General features: G+C 35.5%; 1 protein-coding gene across 1 annotated transcript in view; it reads right to left on the minus strand.

The window, feature by feature from the left end:
• Nucleotides 1–20,398, minus strand: part of AKAP9 (A-kinase anchoring protein 9) — a 149,008-nt gene that overhangs the window by 116,483 nt on the left and 12,127 nt on the right. Inside the window, exons 2-3 of the mRNA XM_065884369.1 lie at nucleotides 10,118–10,372; nucleotides 2,286–2,330 (exon numbers count right to left, since the gene is read on the minus strand). Of these exons, the coding sequence (XP_065740441.1) occupies nucleotides 2,286–2,330; nucleotides 10,118–10,372 (300 nt within the window). The remainder of the gene's footprint in view (nucleotides 1–2,285; nucleotides 2,331–10,117; nucleotides 10,373–20,398) is intronic.

A 20,398-nucleotide genomic window follows, 5' to 3' on the forward strand; every position in this document is an offset into this window, starting at 1 on the left:
TTGTGTATTCTTTGGTTTATAAATTTGACCTACTGAAGATTTTTCTGCCTCCTAAGAATGTGAATATGGCTTAGAAGTCCTCTGAAATTCTAGCTCAGTCAAACCAGTCCAATGTCATTAAATCAAGTAGCTAAAGACCCAAAACTAGTCCAGAGTATCATGGATTGAAGCAGTACCCATTTTAGCAATCTTCATGAGACATCAAATATTTCACAGACTATCAATTTTATACTATTTTCTATACACATAGTAAAATATGTAAATTTCTCAAAGTATAATCCATTATGAATCTAGGCCCCAAATGGATAATATTAGAAGGATTATGATTCAAATCTGGTCAAATCTGTCAAAGATTATTTCATAACTATCTTTCAACGTAACCTTCAAAATCACTAATTTTTTCAACTTATAAATCAGCTAATCAATTGAATTTTTGTGACCAGTGTTAGAAAGTATCAGAGGACTGGTCACATAGTAAAGTATCTTTTCCTGAAAGTTTGGTTTAAAAAAATATGTATGTATGAATATGTATATATTACTCATGTGCACAATTATTCATGTATACAACTATACACATATATGTAATACATATGTAAATATATAAAATTACATACACATATATATGTAAAATATATTTCTTATTGTTAAATCATGGACAACATGCTTTGTTTTTTAATTCGTATTACTTTTTAAAAAAATAAATTTATTTGTTTATTTATTTTTGGCTGCATTGGGTCTTCACTGCTGTGCACAGGCTTCCTCTAGTTGCAGCACGTGGGCTTCTCATTGCGGTGGCTTCTCTTTGTGGCACAGTATGGTCTCTAGGCACGTGGGCTTCAGTAGTTGTGGCACGCGGGCTCAGTAGTTGTGGCTCGCGGGCTCTAGAGCACAGGCTCAGTAGTTGTGGCGCATGGGGTTAGTTGCTCCATTACACGTGGGATCTTCCCAGACATGGGCTTGAACCCGTGTGCATTGTCAGGACAGCTTCTTAACCACTGAACCACCAGGGAAGACCTGGACCACATGCTTTAACTTTTATCTGTAGGACTTATATTTAAAATTATTTGTACCTCATTTTGAAACACATCATATTTACTAGGTATCACAATAAAAATTTAAAATATAAATTTTAACCAAATTTCACAGGCATGTATTAGATGGTCTGATCTGTAGCCACTTGGATTATTTAAAAAATTCACTTTGGTATAAAGAAAAAAAATGCATTTGTGGAATCCTGGGCTGCCCAAAAGTCACCAGTAGTTCAAGTGCCAAACCATCTTAAACTTCAATTAAAAAAGACAAGCTCTAAGAATTAAGGTATTATGGAAGAGAAAAGCAATGTTTTCATACCTAAGCCCCAAATTTAAAGTCACAAGTGCAGATTCTCTGAATTGCAAGCTGTAATTTTAAACTGAGATACTTCCCATAAAGGCAAATTTATGTAGCCTAAACTGGGAACTAATTTATTTATTTAACGTTGGTTAATTATTTCCCTGACCAGATCACTAATAAGTATATTCCCAGCTTTTAAACACATTAAACTTTTGAAGTGTAAAAGTTTTCACTCCCATTAGCAATCCAAAACAGTAATAAGTTCATTTAAGTACATGAAGCTTTTTTTCTTTCCTAATAGACACCTACAATAAATCAAAACTTATAGAATACACTGAATTGTTGAACCATTCAAAGTAAAGTTTTCCATGTCCTCAAATACTGGACCAAAAAAAATGACAATCATATCTAAAAGAATAAGAAAAAGATAAAATGACATACACTTATTAACACAAAAAGAAGGTATTCCCTAAAGTGTCCAATGCCCACATTAGCTTTTATCACCTAAATTAAAAATCACTACTGCAACATTAATTTCAATAAATGAATTTATGTAATTAACTAGAATTCAAGCAGTTGTAAAAAGCATTACACAAAATAAAATACCCTATAATATGAAATGTTTACTGTGTTAAATATGGATACCTTATATCATGTATCCTAGAAACCCAATTTCAAACACTTTCCTGGAAACTAAAACAAGGCCTCAATCTAATTAAGGACCAACTTATTCAAACAGATTTAAGACTTCAGTTAATAATCTGAAAAAAAGATATGTCAGAAAAATATAAACTTCAGGTTTTCTAGGTCATTTACATTACATCGTACTGTGCTATATTCTTATTATTTTTATAAAAACATAAAGCATGTGAGTTGCAAGTAATAAAGTACTAATAATCAACAGTAATTTCAAAAATATATGAAATGTCAATCACAGTGTTACTTATCCTTACCTCTGAACTATAATCATCTGCTGTGGTTGAAATTTCACTTTCCGGCTGAAACAGAAAGTAAAAACTGATTATACTAAAGCCCTTCTACTGCGTCCCCTCTCCAAATATTGTACTTTATTAGCCCATTATTATTGGTAACTTATGATAGAAAACTCAAAAAATATTACTAAAAAACAGGCAAAAAATTATTAAAATTCTTTTAAAATTCCACTCTGATTATAAATCACAATGGCTAAATAACACATCTAAAATTTATCACTAGGCAGTTTTCTAAATATAAAAGTATCAAGAAGTACTTTCACACAGGGTCTTTTATACACTACAAATCATTTGTAAGACAAAAGCACCAAAAAAGATATCATCCCTCTAATTCTTACACCTCTTTTAAATAAAATAAAATCTTAAACTGTTACTCCAAAAAGTTCAATTTCTTTAAAATGAAGAATCATCAAATTTTGGTGCTAGAAAAGTAGCAACAACTTGAAGAAAATTACCAACCTCTCTTGTTATTAACACTGTGGCAGCTTACAAAAAACTTTCAAAGACATTCTTGCTTCATCCTTACATCCCTGGGATTTGGGTATGAAGTGAGTGGCTTTTCTAAGCTTCCCTCAGCTTAGAAGTACTAGGAAGAGTCAAAGAGGAAACCTAAATTTTCACTGCTTTCACTGTTCACATGCTCTCATCAAATCTAAGAATCTAATTTTACAAGTGAGAAAAGAGACCCAGATATTTCATTTTTTCACTCAACAAATATGAACCATATATGAACCCAATATAGAAGCAACTACATAAAACAAATACTAATGGACATAAAGGGAGAAACTGATGGAAATATAATAATAATAGGAGACTTTAACACCCCTCTGACATCAATGGACAGATCTTCCAGACAGAAAATCAATAAAGCAACAGAGATCGTAAATGACACAATAGAACAGTTAGACTTAATTGATATTTTCAGGACATGACATCCCCCCAAAACAGACTACATTCTTTTCAAGCACACATGGAATATTCTCTGGGATAGACCACATACTAGGACACATGACAAGCCTAAACAAATTTAAAAGAATAGAAATTATTTCAAGCATCTTTTTTGATCACAACAGCATGAAAGTAGAAATCAACTGCAGAGAGAAAAATGAGAAAAAATGATTACAGGGAAACTAAACAATATGCTACTAAAAAACTAATGGCTCAACAATGAAATTTTAAAAAAACCTTGAGACAAATGACAATGAAAACACAACCATACAAAAGCTATGAAATGCAGCAAAAGCAGTCCTAAGAGGGAAGTTCATAGTGACACAGGACTTGCTCAAAAAACAAGAAATTTCTCAAATCAACAACCTAACCTACCACCTAAAAGAATTAGAAGAAGAAAAAGCAAAACCTAAAGTCAGCAGAAGGAAGGAAATAATAAAGATCAGAGAGGAAATAAATAAAACAGAAATTTAAAAAACAATAGAGGACTTCCCTGGTGGTGCAGTGGTTGAGAGTCCGCCTGCTGATGCAGGGGATACGGGTTCGTGCCCTGGTCCAGGAAGATCCCACACGCTGCGGAGCAGCTGGGCCCGTGGGCCATGGCCGCTGAGCCTGCACGTGTGGAGCCTGTGCTCCGCAATGGGAGAGGCTACAACAGTGAGAGGCCTGCATACACTCCCCCAAATAAAATAAAATAAAACAAAATAAAACATAGAAATAATCACCAAATAAAAATCACCAAATCAAATAAAAACCAAGAGCTGGTGTTTTGAAAGGAAAAAAATCGACAAACCTCTGGCAGGGATCACCAAGAAGAAAAGAGGACCAAAATAAAATAAGAAATGAAAGAGGAGAAATAACAACCAATACCACAGAAATACAAAAATCCATAAGAGAATACTACGAACAATTATGTGCCAACAAGTTGGACAACCTAGAAGAAATGGACCAGTTTCTAGAAACATACAGCCCACCAAAACTGAATCAAGAAGAAATAGAGAATTTGAACAGACTGATCACTAGAAGTGAAACAGAATCTGTAATTTTAAAAAACTTCCTTCAAACAAAAGTCCAGAGCTGGATGGCTTCACTGAGAGATTACTAAACATACAAAGAAGAACTTATATCAATCCTGCTCAAATTATTCCAAAAGATCAAAGGGGAGGGAAAACTCCCAAAGTCATTGTATGAAGCCACTATCACCTTGATACCCAAACCAGACAAAGATACCACAAAAAAAGAAAATTACCATACAATATCTTTGATGAATATAGATGTGAAAATCCTCCACAAAATATTAGCAAACCAAATCCACCAACACATTAAAAAGGATCATACGGGCTTCCCTGGTGGCGCAGTGGTTGAGAGTCGGCCTGCTGATGCAGGGGACACGGGTTCATGCCCCGGTCCGGGAAGATCCCACATGCTGTGGAGCGGCTGGGCCCGTGAGCAATGGTCGCTGAACCTGTGCGTCCGGAGCATGTGCTCCGCAACAGGAGAGGTCACAACAGTGAGAGGCCCGCGTACCGCAAAACAAACAAACAAACAAAAGGATCATACACCATGATTAAGCTGGATTCACCTGAGGGTCACAAGGATGGTTCAACATATGCAAATCAATCAATGTGATACACGACATCAACAGAAGAAAAGACAAAAACCATGTGATCATCTCAATAGCTGCAGAAAAAGCATTTGATAAAATTCAACATCCATTCTTTTTTAAGAATTTAAAAAATTTTTATTTTATATTGGAGTATAGTTGATTAACAATGTTGTGTTAGTTTCAGGTGTACAGCAAAGTGATTCAGTTATACATACACATGTATCTATTCTTTTTCAAGCTCTTTTCCCATTTAGGTTATTACAGACTACTAAGCAGAATTTGCTGTGCTATACAGTAGGTCCTTGTTGGTTATCTTATTTTATTATCATTCCACGTTTGTGTTCATGTTATTGAATACAATTAAACATAATGTTTACATCTATAAAATTATCCTGTGTATACACATAAAGAAACATTAAAAAATTCTAATAGGGTTATATATTTTAAATACAGCAGTGTGTACATGTTAATCTCAAACTCCCAATCTATCCCTCCCCCCACCCTTCCCCCTGGTAACCATAAATTCATTCTCTAAGTCTGTGAGTCTGTTTCTATTTTGTAAATAAGTTCATTTGTATCATTTTTTTAGATTCCACATATAAACAATATCATATGATATTTGTCTTTCTCTGTCTGACTTACTTCACTCTGTATGAAAGACTCTAGGTCCATCCATCATTCTTAATGGCTGAGTAATATTCCATTGTATATATATGTAACCACATCTTCTTTACCCATTCAGCTGTCAATGGATATTTAGACTGTTTCCATGTCTTAGCTATTGTAAACAGCACTGCAATGAACACTGGGGTGCATGTATCCTTTTGAACCATGGTTTTCTCCAGATATATGCTCAGGAGTGGGATTACTGGATCATATGTTAGCTCTATTTTTAGTTTTTTAAGGAACCTCCATACTGTTCTTCATAGTGGCTATACCAATTTATATTCCCACCAGTATAGGAGGGTTCCCTTTTCTCCACACTCTCTCCGCATTTACTGTTTGTAGACTTTGTAATGATGGCCATTCTGACTGGTGTGAGGTAGTATCTCATTGTAGTTTTGATTTGCATTTCTCTAATAGTTAGCGATGTTGAGCATCTTTTCACGTGCCTCTTGGCCATCTGTATATCTTCTTTGGTGAAATGCCTATATAGGTCTCCCGCCCATTTTTTGATTGGGTTGTTTGTTTTTCTGATATTAAGCCATATGAGCTGTTTGTAAGTTTTGGAGATTAATCCATTGTCGGTCACATCACTGGCAAATATTTTCTCCTATTCCGTGCGTTGTCTTTTCGTTTTGTTGACGGTTTCCTTTGCTGTGCAAAAGCTTTTGGGTTTAATTAGGTGTTTTTTTTCTTTTTATTTCCATTACTCTAGGAGACGGATCAAAAAAGATATTGCTGCAATTTATGTCAAAGAGTGTTCTGCCTATGTTTTCCTCTAAGAATTTTATAGTATCCGGTCTTATGTTTAGGTCTTTAATCCATTTTGAGTTTATTTTTGTGAAATATCCATTAATGATAAAAACTCTTACTAAAGTTGGTATAGAGGGAACATATCTCAACATAATAAAAGTTATTTATCACAAACTCACAGCCAACATAATACTCATGATTACCATATGATCCAGCAATTCCACTCCTGGGCATGTATCTGGAGAAAACTCTAATTGGAAAAGATACGTGCACCCCAATGTTCACAGCAGTACTATTTACAATAGCTAAGACACAGAAACAACCTAAGTGTCCATCGACAGATGAATAGATAAAGAAGATGTGAGATATATATATATATATATATATATATATATATAAATAATGGAATATTACTCAGCCATTAAAAAAAAGAAATAATGCCATTTGCAGCAACATGCATGGACTTAGAGATTATCATAGTAAGTGAAATAAGTCAAACAGAGAAAGACAAACATCATATGATATAAAAAAAATGACACAAATGAACCTATTTACAAAACAGAAACAAACTCACTGAAGACGTAGAAAACAAACTTATGGTTACCAAAGAGGAAAGGCAGGGAGTGATAAATTAGAACTTTGGGATTAGCAGATACAATCTACTATATATAAAATAGATAAACAACAAGATCCTACTGTATAGCACATGGAACTATATTCTATACCTTGTAATAAACCCTTGTATAATGGAAAAGAATCTAAATAAGTACATATACATATATATGGATGCATATATATATATAAGTATATGTATATATACTTATAACTGAATCACTTTGCTGTACACCAGAAACTAACACAACATTGTAAATCAACTATATTTCAATTTAAAAACATTAAAAATTTTTTAAAAAGCTGATTCATGGGCCCCACCCAGACCTGCTGAATCAGAATCTACATTTTAAAAAAGATCCCACATGTGATCTGTATACACATGGAAGTCTGAGAAGTATTCCTCCAAAATGGAGAAAGATAATAAAGTACCTGTCCAATGAGCTCCCAAAAATTAACAGAAACAAAAAACAAAAAAAACCCAACCAAACAAACAAAAAAAGCAAAAACCAAAAAAAAACCAAACAGGAAGCATCACTGTCTCCTTTCTCATCTATACTTACGGGAATTTTATTCAGCACTCAAGATCAAGTTCCAAGTCAACCTCCTCTCTGATGTAGTTATGATGCCAGGAACAGAAATAAGCTTACTCCTATTCTGAAATCCTGTAGCAGTGGTTCCTAACTTATGTGGCCCTCTTTTAAATCTAACACTTTCATGGGACTTCCCAGGTGGTCCAGTGGTTAAGAATCCACCTGCCAATGCAGGGGACATCGGTTCGATCTCTGGTCTGGGAAGATACCACATGCCACGGGCAACTGAGCCAATGTACCACAATTACTGAGCTTGCGCACCGCAACTACTGAAGCCAGTGTGCTCTAGAGCCTGTGTGCCGCACCTACTGAGCCCACACGCTGCAACTACTGAAGTCTGCACACTCTGGGGCGCACGTGCCACAACTACTGAGCCTGCATGCTGCAACTACTGAGCCTGCATGCTGCAACTACTGAAGCCCGTGTGCCTACAGCCTGTGCTCAGCAACAAGAGAAGCCACCGCAATGAGAAGTCCGTGCACTGCAACAAAGAGTAGCCCCCACTCGCCACAACTAGAGGAAGCCTGTGCGCAGCAATGAAGACCCAGCGCGGCCAAAAAAAAAAAGCCAAAAAAACCCACTTTCGTGATGCAAGTCCTTATGGTTCGCTCACTTATTTATTCTTTTAAATGGCTATTGATTAAATGCATATTGTGTACTAAGAACTGTGCTACTGAGGATAAAATGGTGAACAAGACACTCTGCACTTGAAATGCTAAAATTCCAGTGAAAGACCAAGTATTGATTTGTTAGGCAGAAAATGAAAATAAAAACATCTTCAAATCAAATCAAGCACCATGGTTACTATATTGTATTATACAAAAGATCTAGATTTCAACAAAAAATTACAAATACAGGGCTTCCCTGGTGGCACAGTGGTTAAGAATCCACCTGCCAATGCAGGGGACACGGGTTCAAGCCCTGGTCCAGGAAGATCCCAAATGCCGTGGACCAACTAAGCCCGTGTGCCACAACTACTGAGCCTGCACTCTAGAGCCCATGTGCCACAACTACTGAAGCCCGCGTGCCTAGAGCATGTGCTATGCAACAAAAGAAGCCACCGCAATGAGAAGCCCACACACCGCAATGAAGAGTAGCTCCTGTTCTTTGCAACTAGAGAAAGCCCACTTGCAGCAAAGAAGACCAATGCAGCCAAAAATAAATAAATTTTAAAAAAATTACAAATACACAAAGAAAAAGGAAAGTATAGCCCATACACAAGAAGAACAGTAGTCAGTAGAAACTGTCCCTGAGGAAACACAGATATTGGACTTAACAGACAAAGATTTTAAATTAGCTATTTTTTAAAAAGTCAAATAAATGAAGGAAATAATGTCTAAAAAACTAAAGAAAATTATAAGAACAATGCCTCGCCAAATAGGGAATATAAAAAAAGAAAGAATTTATAAAAGAACCAAAGAGAAATTCTGGAGTTAAAAGTAAAGTAACAAATGTAAAATTCACTAGAGGGGCTTAACAGGAGATCTGAGGAGGAAGAAGAATCAGAGCAAACTTCAATATAGTTCAACTGAAATTATCCAGTCTGAGAAAAAGAAAAAAGAATTTTAAAAAAATGAACAGATCATCAAAGACCTGTGCAACAAACATACTAATTTAACATATGAATAAGGGAGACTCAGAAGGAGAGGAAAGGGTCAGAAAGAATATTCAAGGATATGATGGCTGAAAACTTCCCAAAGTTGATGAAAAACATTAATCTATGTATCCAAAATGTTCAAAAAACTCTAAGAAGGAAAAACTCAGATCCACTTTTATGATGAATAGCAAATCTCTATGACATTTCTGACTCTTGACTAAAGCTCAAATCCCTATATATCTAAATCCTATTTCCACCTAAATATGCCAGGGCACAATCCAAATGATAATTTTTTGCCTTGTACAACACTCTTCCCCCTAAGCATCCCATTGTTCTCTACTCCTGGTCTTGGTAGCTCCACCATCCCACCCACCACCAAATCCACTCTTAACTTCTCCCTCATCTCCTTATTCTTGAAATTTCCATCATTAACGGGAGGAAGAAAATTAGCCATTATTGCAGAAAACTTTCTATGGGCCAGGTACAGCCTCCCTCTGTTCACCATTACCACTATCCTATCCTGATCACTTTGAGATCCATTTAAAACTAAACTACTTAAGGTTTCCAAATCACATCACACTGTTTCATGTCTTTGAGAATGCTGATTCTTTAGCATGGAGGTTGTCTGCCCTACTTCTTTGCCTCTAGCTAACTCTAACTTACACCTCAAGACTTGGTTCTCTTCCTGGAAACTTTCCCAAATAACACACACAAGACTGATTTGGGCATTCCCCCAAATCATGGTACTTTAGGGCACCATGTGCATTGTTGCTAGCATGGCTCTAATCAAGGTACACAGCCTATCTTACACCCACCTTCCCCACTAGAGTGACTTTCAAGGATAGAGACTGTCATATTTATCTTTGTATCCTTGGTGCTCAATCTTTGGTGTAATACAGCTGCTCAGTAAGTGTTTGTTAAATCAAGCTCACAAAAATCGCATAGGGTGCTAATGAGTATTGTCATTACAACAACTTTACACTTAGAATGCTAGTATTTAAAATTCTGGATGAATACTTACTTCAACAGAGAAGACCTGGTCATGTTTAACTATTTCTCCACTGTGTAGAGTTCTCATTATTGTGGATTCAGGAGTCACAGCTGATCCTAATTTCTGAGAACTATTTGTGCACATCTCATCACTCTGTGATTGCTCAATATTCACAGCATGGTATGCTGACATGTCATGTTTACTACTTGAAGTTTTCTTCTTTTTTTTCTGCTTCTTAGGATTCTGCCCATCAGACTGAGCTTTCCTTTGTCGAAACTGGGCAAGCTACAGAAAAAAAAAATCATCGTTATTGTCAAAGATAATTTTTCTTTATCAGCACTAAGAAAAAAGTAGATTTGGAGTCACTTTCTTTAAAAGATCAACCCATCACTAAAATGATGACAAAATAACGGACCATGGTTTCTGTGTTTAACACAAAAATGACTACTAAATTGCAAAGAAACTAGGTATTTCTGAATGAATGCTGTTCAAATGTTGAGAAGAACCAAAAATATCATGTCTAAAGAAAATATCATGTCTATTCTACCCCAGAGTTGGGTAGAATAAAAAACAGGCATTCTCATTCACTGTTCAGTGAGAGTATAATCTCTGGATATGAGATTATATGAAAACATAGGAGCTCTAAATGCATTTGCTTTGTGGAATTTCTATAACTTCCACTTACGTATATTAGTAAATGTAGTTATTTCATGCAAAAAGCTTTAGCTATACAAATGATCATTGCAGATTTGTTTATAATGGGAAAAATTATAAATATTTTCAGTATCAAACAGTAGAGCCTCCTAGCCCTTAATCATTTGCATACCATCATCAGGATTTTTGCCATATCCTAGTGTCACCTAAACTTACCAGTTACTTAATATGTTTTAACTAGTGTACTTTTCTTATTTAAATTTATTTTAAAGGATACTGTCCGGCTTCCCTGGTGGCGCAGTGGTTGAGAGTCCGCTGGCCGATGCAGGGGACGCGGGCTCGTGCCCCGGTCTGGGAAGATCCCACATGCCGTGGAGCGGCTGGGCCCGTGAGCCATGGCTGCTGAGCCTGCACGTCCGGAGCCTGTGCTCCACAACGGGAGAGGCCACAACAGTGAGAGGCCCGCATACAGCAAAAAAAAAAAAAAAAAAAAAAAAAAAAGGATACTTTCTATCCTTGACATAAATTAAAAGTATCACTTGTCATATTTTTAAAAATAAAAACAAAAATGAATACAATGAAAAATAAAACTGTATTATTAAAATTTTAGCTAGATATATTGCTGATGGTCCTAAGAGAAACAGGCAAGTGTTAGAGGGGTGCTAAGGATCTGTAAGTATCAGACTTTTGGCTTATAAGGAACCTAGTTAAAGAAACCTGGAAAAGTAGTAACTTTTTTTTTTTTACAATACTATCCACTGTTATTTAATATTGGATCAGGATATCACCTAAAATATCTCATCACTACCTGTATCAAAAGTTATGGATAACATATTTTGGGCAACACTAGATTAATTCAATTAAAATAATACTAATGCAAACCATTATTAATATTAAAAATATTAAAAATATTAATGTAAACCATTATTAATAGTAAATGTTTATACACAACATTAGGTATAATATTGCAATATAACCTTTTTTTTTTTTTTGCGGTACGCGGGCCTCTCACTGTTGTGGCCTCTCCCGCTGCGGAGCACAGGCTCCGGACGCGCAGGCTCAGCGGCCATGGCTCACGGGCTCAGCCGCTCTGCGGCATGTGAGATCTTCCCGGACCGGGGCACGAACCCGTGTCCCCTGCATCGGCAGGTGGACTCTCAACCACTGCACCACCAGGGAAGCCCCCTGCAATATAACCTTTTTTAGTAAAAGGAAAATTAAGTGCATCTCTTTTAACAAAGATAAGGCAGGCCTCAGGCTCATAGCCTTCAACAATTATACCTATTTTAAATTTTAATAACATTATACATAGAGGCATGGATTAAATTCTGGAAGAATATAACCATAACAACTTTGGTCTGTCTCTGGATTTGGGGTTACAGTTGTTTTTCCTTATGCTCACTTGAAATTTCCTTTTTGGTGCATAAATTTTCCAAATTTTATATGAAGCAACTATTAACTACCAATTCCTAAATTTAATTTGAACTCAGTCATTCTGAGAGAAACAAAAGCATAAGAACAGGTGTAAGCCCTTTGTGCCTTAAAAAGAGGAAACAGAGGAAATATACAAACATATTAATATATAAATTAGACCAATTACAAAGATGGCCAGTAAATGTCTTATGATATAAAGGATTAAAGCAATCTTGATGATGTTGATATCATTAACTATCAAAATATGTGACAAATACTAGAATCTATAGAATAACATACAGCATATGTTATACTTTTGTCTGCTGTAAATGAAGAAAAGTTTATAGATATGTATTGCTTACTTAACAAATGTGTCTAATTAATAAGTCAGAAATATCTAATCACTGACCTTGCAATATAAAAATATATCACATTTAAATTTCTTCCCCAGTTCATCAGCAACTAGTCAGTTATTCTACTATCTGCTTAAGGAACAGATGCAAGACCAGTTGCCTCTATTTGTACATTATTAAGCTGCTGGAATGCATTTAAACTACTTTGGAGAGCAAATTCATTCTTAAAAATAAACCAACTGAAACACTATTATATATTATCTGTAAATAGAATCAAAAGTCTAGGGACATCATTTTAAAACGATCCCTCAGAAAGAATGCAAAAGCAAAAAAATGCTAATGACATTCTTAAGATTTAAAAATATATTCAGACAGCAGAGGATATCAGGGCAATGATGAAGATTTTGTTTAAAATTCCAACTCTGTTAGGATATATAAGTTATATTTAATATTTATTTATATGTACAAATACATAACAAAAGAGAAAACTAAAATCCTGTACTATAAAAAGACTGATTAAAAAAAAACAAACAAAAAACCCGCTGCCTGAGACAACAGTATCCATTATTAAATGAACCCAATGAAAAGGTTAATAATAGATATGGAATAAAAAGTAGAATAGGGGGGCTTCCCTGGTGGCGCAGTGGTTGAGAGTCCGCCTGCCAATGCAGGTTACACGGGTTCGTGCCCCGGTTTGGGAGGATCCTACATGCCGCGGAGCGGCTGGGCCCGTGAGCCGTGGCCGCTGAGCCTGCGTGTCTGGAGCTTGTGCTCCGCAATGGGAGAGGCCCCAACAGTGAGAGGCCCGCATACCACAAAAAAAAAAAAGGAGAATAGGGGCTTCCTTGGTGGCGCAGTGGTTAAGAAATCACCTGACAATGCAGGGGACAAGGGTTCGAGCCCCGGTCCAGGAAGATCCCACATGCCGCAAAGCAACTAAGCCCATGAGCCACAACTACTAAGCCTGCGCTCTAGAGCCCACGAGCCACAACTATGAAGCCTGTGTGCCACAACTACTGAAGCCCGCAGGCCTAGAGCCTGTGCTGTGCAACAAGAGAAGGCACTGCAATGAGAAGCCCACACCACAGTGAAGAGTAGCCCCTGCTCGCTGCAACTAGAGAAAGCCCGCGCGCAGCAAAGACCCAACGCAGCTATAAAAAAAAAAAAAAAAAGGAGAATAGTTCTATTACAGTATGTAGAACTAATCACTTCTAAGGACATAAAATTACCAAGACATTGTTTCAGGCCTATGTTATTGATTACATGAAGTCATATTATTTTTTTCAGAAAATTAACCAGAAGGTAAACTCCATGAATGTAAGAACTTTTGTTCACTGCTATATATTCAAAATCTAGAACAGTACTCAATAAATACATGATGAGTGAAAAAAAAGATAACATACCTTTTATAGAAAAGTTAACATTAAGCAATAATTTTAAGCACTGTTCCACAGAACCTAAGAACTAAGATGATAAACTGGCATATTTAATTCCACTATCTAAAAAAGTTCCATGGTCTCAGAATTCAAAGTGGCAATTAAATGAATTAAAACATAAAATATTCCCTCTCACCATCTCTCTACCCTACTAGGCAAAACAAATAAACAGAAAAACTAAACAAATGACAAAATTAAATTCTCAGAAAAACAAAAATTATAGCTTTTTAGGAAGAATTCTGTTTTGTAAAAACATGAGAAAAGGAACAAGAGCACATCATAAATCACATCATAAATAGCTATCTATTTTTATTTTAAATCTGAAAAATGGCAAGTTGGCAGATAAGCAAAAACCAGAAACTCTATTCAATTAGCTAATCATTTGATACTGCAATGGTACACTTTAAATTACCGGAAAAACATTTATTCTAAAACATGCTGGAAATTCAGACTACAGACATCTGTGTTTGTCATTTGGAAGCCAATTATAAAAATGTTAACATATGCAGGCACGGAAATAGCTGCAAGATTTACTGGAAAGATATCATGTCCATATACACTTGTCTTTCAAAACTAATTCAGATCTCAAGCAAATGTCTTACCCGGACCAGAACATGAATAATTAAATAAAAATGACTAATAATTTATTTCATAAACTCAATATTTATTTATAAATGATCATTCTCAATAAAACAAGGAATTTTTTTAATGCTGTAAAAAAAATGCCAAGTTTTTATAATGTCACTTCAATAAAAGTACTAACTGGAATCTGTTTTGTTTCTTGAGAGTTCATCAGGTGTTTATGTGCCAGGCACAAAGCTAGACATGAGTCGAAATACACTGTCTTAACAGTAGGATCTTTTAGTCTAGGCCAGCCGATTATTTTATTCAGTTGTGAGAAACAAGGTAAAAGTTAGTGTACAATTTTGTAAACTCAACAGTCCTATGTATCTTTAAGGAGGTAGTATGGGAACTTCTCTTGTCCCGATTTTCTCAAAAAAGGCTTTCTGTAAGAGGTGTGGTTGCAGAGTTTTACAGCTGTGAAGGAAATAACTTGGCATATGACAGACAGTAGTGAGTAGTTCATTTATTTAAAAAATATTTATGGAATAAATTATCATGTGTTTGCCCTGTGCAGGGTAGGTAGTAATGAAACAGATACAAACCCTACTCCTCTGAATTGTAATCCAGGTAGGAAGAAAAAAATTAAACAAATATGGACAAATACAGAAATATATCATTTCAAGAGACAAAAAGTGCTTTGAAGAAAAAGTATAGGTACTAAAGAAAGTCTAAAACAGAAAGGCTTAATTTGAATGGGAATGTAAGGGAGAAGTCATGAAATATTGAGAAAAGAATGTAGAAGCTGAGATTTGAAGACAAATATGAGTTACTTGCCCAAACGTAGCAAAATAGAACAGGAACATCTGACTCCAAATCCAGTATTCTTTCCATTATACCAATTTGCATTCCATGCATTCTGAGCTCTTTTCCTTCATTTGTCATTAAACTTAAAACCACTAACATTAAATCTAGAACATGAAGTTTAAAGGCATGAACAAATGAAATCACCAAAACAAATACTTTTTTGACAACACTAGGGAAAAAACACACACACAACACAAACATACACCAAGAAATTATAAAACATTTTAAAAATGTTATCTACTTTCTCTAGTCTTCAAAAGCAGCTGTAAGTAGCTATGTTTTTACTGTAGAAAATTTAAGAAATCCTAATTAATTCTAATTATGTAACTATTTGTACCTGTCCCTGCAGCCTTTACCTTTGTGATATTCCCTAATGAATGTTGAACAAGAATGCTGTACAAGCTATTACAACAAAACTTCAGGGACCTAACTATGAAAACACAGAAGAATAACACAGTTGACCCAAACACAATTTGTATGTAGAGCTGAAGTAGGGCAACTGAAAACAAAGAAGACAAAAGCAACACTTTAAAGATGCTCTGAAGAATATTTTCCAACGATATGACAAAATACAAACTGTTGGAAGATAACAGTGCCAAATAGACCCAATGAAATCAGATATGGAAAAGACCACAGGACTTTACCTTATGGAGACAGCAGTCTTATTTATATCCTACAACCTCATTCAACGCAGAATTTTTCTTAAAGTTTTGGAACACTTTCACGTCTAAGAAGAAAACGGATTCTGGAACTGAAAAAGTTACCTTAATTTTGCAAATTTTAACACATTTCATTGTCTGGCACACAGTAAGCCCAAATATTTTTTGAGTGAAAATAATGTTTCAAAAAGAATATGGATTACATATATTAGAGTACTGGACTGTTGTGTTTACAGAGACTCTAATAAACTAGCTATGTGACACTGGACAAGCCACTTAACCTCAAGAGAACTCAGTTTTTTCAACTGTACAATGAAGAGGAGGATTAGAAGGATCTCTTAAAACTTCTTTCAGTTTTACCATATGATCCAGCAAGTCCACTCCTAGGTGATATATCTGAAGAAAACAAAAACACTAATTCAAAAAGATACATGCACCCCAATGTTCACTGTAGCATTATTTACAATAGCCAACATATGGAAGCAACCTAAGCGTCCATCAACAGATGAATAAATAAAGAAAATGTGGTATACATACAATGGAATATTACTCAGCCATAAAAAGAACGAACTTCTGCCATTTGTATCAACAAGGATGGACCAGAAGGTTTTATGCTTACTGAAATAAGTCAGACAGAGAAAGACAAATACTGTATGTTTTCACTTATATGTGGAATCTAAAAAACAGAACAAACAAATGAATATAACAAAACAGAAACAGACTCAGATAGAGAGAACACACTAGTGGTTACCAGTGGGACAAGAGGCAAGATACAGTGGTAGGGGATTAAGAGGTACAAACTACTATGTATAAAATATTATAAGTAAGGTACAAGAATATACTGTACAGCACAGGGAATATAGCCTATATTTTATAATAACTTTAAATGGAGTATAACCTATAAAAATATTAAATCTCTATGTTGTACACTTGAAAATAATATAATATTGTAGATCAACTATATGTCAATCAATAAATAAAATTTCTTCCAGCTTTTAATGCTTAAATTGGAAAAGTTTTTTTCAACTGTTTCTTTCCCTTTTTCTTCCCCGTACTCTCAATTATGTAGAAGAAAAACTAGAATTCTACATTATAAAAGTTTCTTTTTAACTGTTGCTTGAAAAAACAGTTCAATAAACAGTATCTATTATGAAATGATACCAAATGAAAAAAGATACAGAATAAAAAGTGGAATGATTACAGTATAGTGTTTAGAACAAATCAGTTCTAAGTATATAAAATTATCAAAATACTGTTTTAGGCTCATGTTACTATAAGAAGTATATGAAGTCAAATTATTATTGCAGAACAAATAACTAGAAGATATGCTCCAGGAGGGCAGGGATTTTTAATCAAAATCAAAGCCTATTTAATACTCTTAAGTCTCGAATAGTGCCTGCATATAGGTTCTCAAGAAAAATTTGCTGAGTGAAAAAAAAGATAATTTTTTTTTTTTTACAGAAAAGAGGAACCATAAGCAATAATTTTAGGCTTATTCCTCAGAACTTCAGAATACCTGTATAGTTTCTAAAAAAAAACCTAAAATGATAAATCAGGTCCATGGTTACATTACTATATAACCATACTATGTAATATTATGTACCTGTCAAAGATAATGTTTTCAAAAAAATTTTAATGTGGGAAAATGCTCTCAACATAAAGCTGGGGGAGAAAAGAGACCAAAACTGCATGCAGAGTGTGATTCAAGCTAAGTTTAAAAATATACATAGAAACAAAGAATGTACAAACTGTTAATAGTGATTACTTGTAGGTTATGAGACTATGGGTAATTGTTTTCTCTTCTGAAAGATTTTCACTGCCTCCCTCCCTCCCCCAAAGATCTGTAAAGAATATTCACTAATAAAACTATGGGCCCATATGTTAATATCACTATTTTTAAAAGGATATAATACAACTACACATCTACCAAAATTCTCATCCCAAAAGACAGAAATAAGGCAGAAGTCCCAGGAATTATGCTGTCTTGGAGCCAGGCCTCTTTCATCAGCCTCTCCAGACACCCTCTCCAGACATCCCATAAGCATAACTGCTAACAGCGACAGATTATTACACCTCACTGTTCAGATGCCACCAACTTCTGTTTCATTTCACTGTCACCTCATTTACTGCTAACACTGAACGGTGAGAACAATGGCACTTTGCCCCAACCTTATCTAGTTTCTGCATAGTATAAAGCTTAATCTCATAAAAAATAAACAAATAAATAGCAGTTCATGTAAAGGAGAATCCTAAAACAAGGTATATCTGTAACAGATGCTATCACCCTCAGCAGCAAAAAATACATGCCAGCTTATCATCTGAGGTTTGTTCACTTATAAGCCACAGATAATAGAATATTATTCTCTCTTATACGCATATTTTTTTTTGCAGGAAATATCGACTTAAAAAATAAAAGAACTGCTATATCTGGTCACTTCAATGGCCCATCCTGTCAGATATCCAGAGCCCATCAACAGCTCCAATGATCTGTCAGAGATCATTTGTGATGAAACTGGGTGTATAATGACATAAATATCAGTTGGCTTTGGTTTTGCTTCCTCTTCCTATCTCATTCCACAACACAACACACTCATTACTCCCCGAGGACTGAGAGACCATGGGATTATGATCTCTGCACACCTCTAGGCCTTGAGCATATGCATCGGAGAATGGGCAAAAGTTAACACAGCACCAGGGTTTGTAACAGAAAAACTGGAAACAACCCAAATGCTCATTGATATGAGAATGCTAAATGAGGTAAATTCCTATAATGGAATTGTATGCAGGTGTGAACATCTTTACATAATACTGAACAAAAAGAAAACCATTAAATACTGCTTATAATATGATACCATTAAGTTCAAAAACAGCAAAACTAATATATTATGTAAACATATGTGGTACAGAAAAGCAAGGCACTGATAAAGAAAATTCAGAATTGTAGTTACTTTTGGTAGAGAGGAGGTGGGATTAGATTGGGAAAGGTTTCAAATGTATTTGAATGTGTATATTTCTTAAACTGGGTGACAGGCATAGAGGTCAATTTTTAAAAATCATTTTTCTTATCTATATATTTTATATGTATTCTTTTGCAGGTGAAACATATTTAAGTATTTTTAAAGTATGTACTTAGAACTTCCTGCTGAGGAAACTGGCCAGTGCTCATAGCTCCTACCATACAGGACACGCCAGCTGCTCCTCCCAGTCTAGTCTGATGAGAAAAGAGGCAGTTGATTAGATTCTTCTCTTGGAATTAGGGAACAAAGAGTTAGAAAAGATATCCAGAAAGTAACAGAGGGGAGATGAATCTTATTGAAGGATTTGAAAATCAGTGCATGATGCAATAATCATATAAATATCCCTAAACTCACCCATAAAGTACATTTATGTTATCAACCTACTAGTCATGTTGCAGACTAAAATACTTTTTGTGTATTCAGCACAGCCAGTTTTCCTTCTGACGAAATCATCCTTACTTCTTTAGTTGCACACCAAGTAAAGTAGCTGGCATATAAGAGTTCATGATGTATAATCACCTAGTTTTGCAGAATCACACAAATTAGCTATGTCAGTAGGTCCCAAACTTTACTGCACATTGAGGATCTTTAAAATATAGTGAGTCATGGGCTTCCCTGGTGGCGCAGTGGTTGAGAGTCCGCCCGCTGATGCAGGGGACACGGGTTCGTGCCCCGGTCCAGGAAGGTCCCACATGCCGCGGAGTGGCTGGGCCCGTGAGCCATGGCCACCGAGCCTGAGCATCCGGAGCCTGTGCTCCGCAACGGTAGAGGCCACAATAGTTAGAGGCCCGCGTACCGCAAAAAAAAAAAAAAAGTGAGTCCTGGATCACACCTCAGACTTTCTGATTTGGGGTTGGAGTGTGACTTAGGCTTTGAAATTGTTTAAAGCTTTCCAGAGGCTTCTAATGTGCAGCAAAATTTGGGAACCACTAAGCTAGATGCTTACTCTATGAATTGATTTTCTTGCACTATTTAAATAATTTTTCTCTCCCCCTTCTTTTTTTTTTTAAGTGTCTACAGTGGGAAACAATTCCATTGAATAGAACAAATTTGGGGATTCATCCTTAATTTTTGGTCATGTGCAAACTGATGTACAAGCAAAAGAAGCTGATCTGCAAAGAGAGGAGCATCAGATATTGTGAAAGTGAAATAAGGGATGATAGAGAGAATGGCATTGGTTCCAAATGGCTGTTCTGTTTCCCATGAGGCCCAACTATACTTCTCTTAGCTTCCTTTGAAATCTATCTTTACTATAACGCTCTTTTTCTCTCCTTCACTTAACTAATCAGTTTTTTGGGAACAAAGTGCCCTGCTAGAAGTAGGGTGCTTACATTTAGCTATTTGAATCAGT

This window comes from Phocoena phocoena, chromosome 9 (genome assembly GCF_963924675.1).
Source record: "Phocoena phocoena chromosome 9, mPhoPho1.1, whole genome shotgun sequence".
NCBI lineage: Eukaryota > Metazoa > Chordata > Mammalia > Artiodactyla > Phocoenidae > Phocoena > Phocoena phocoena.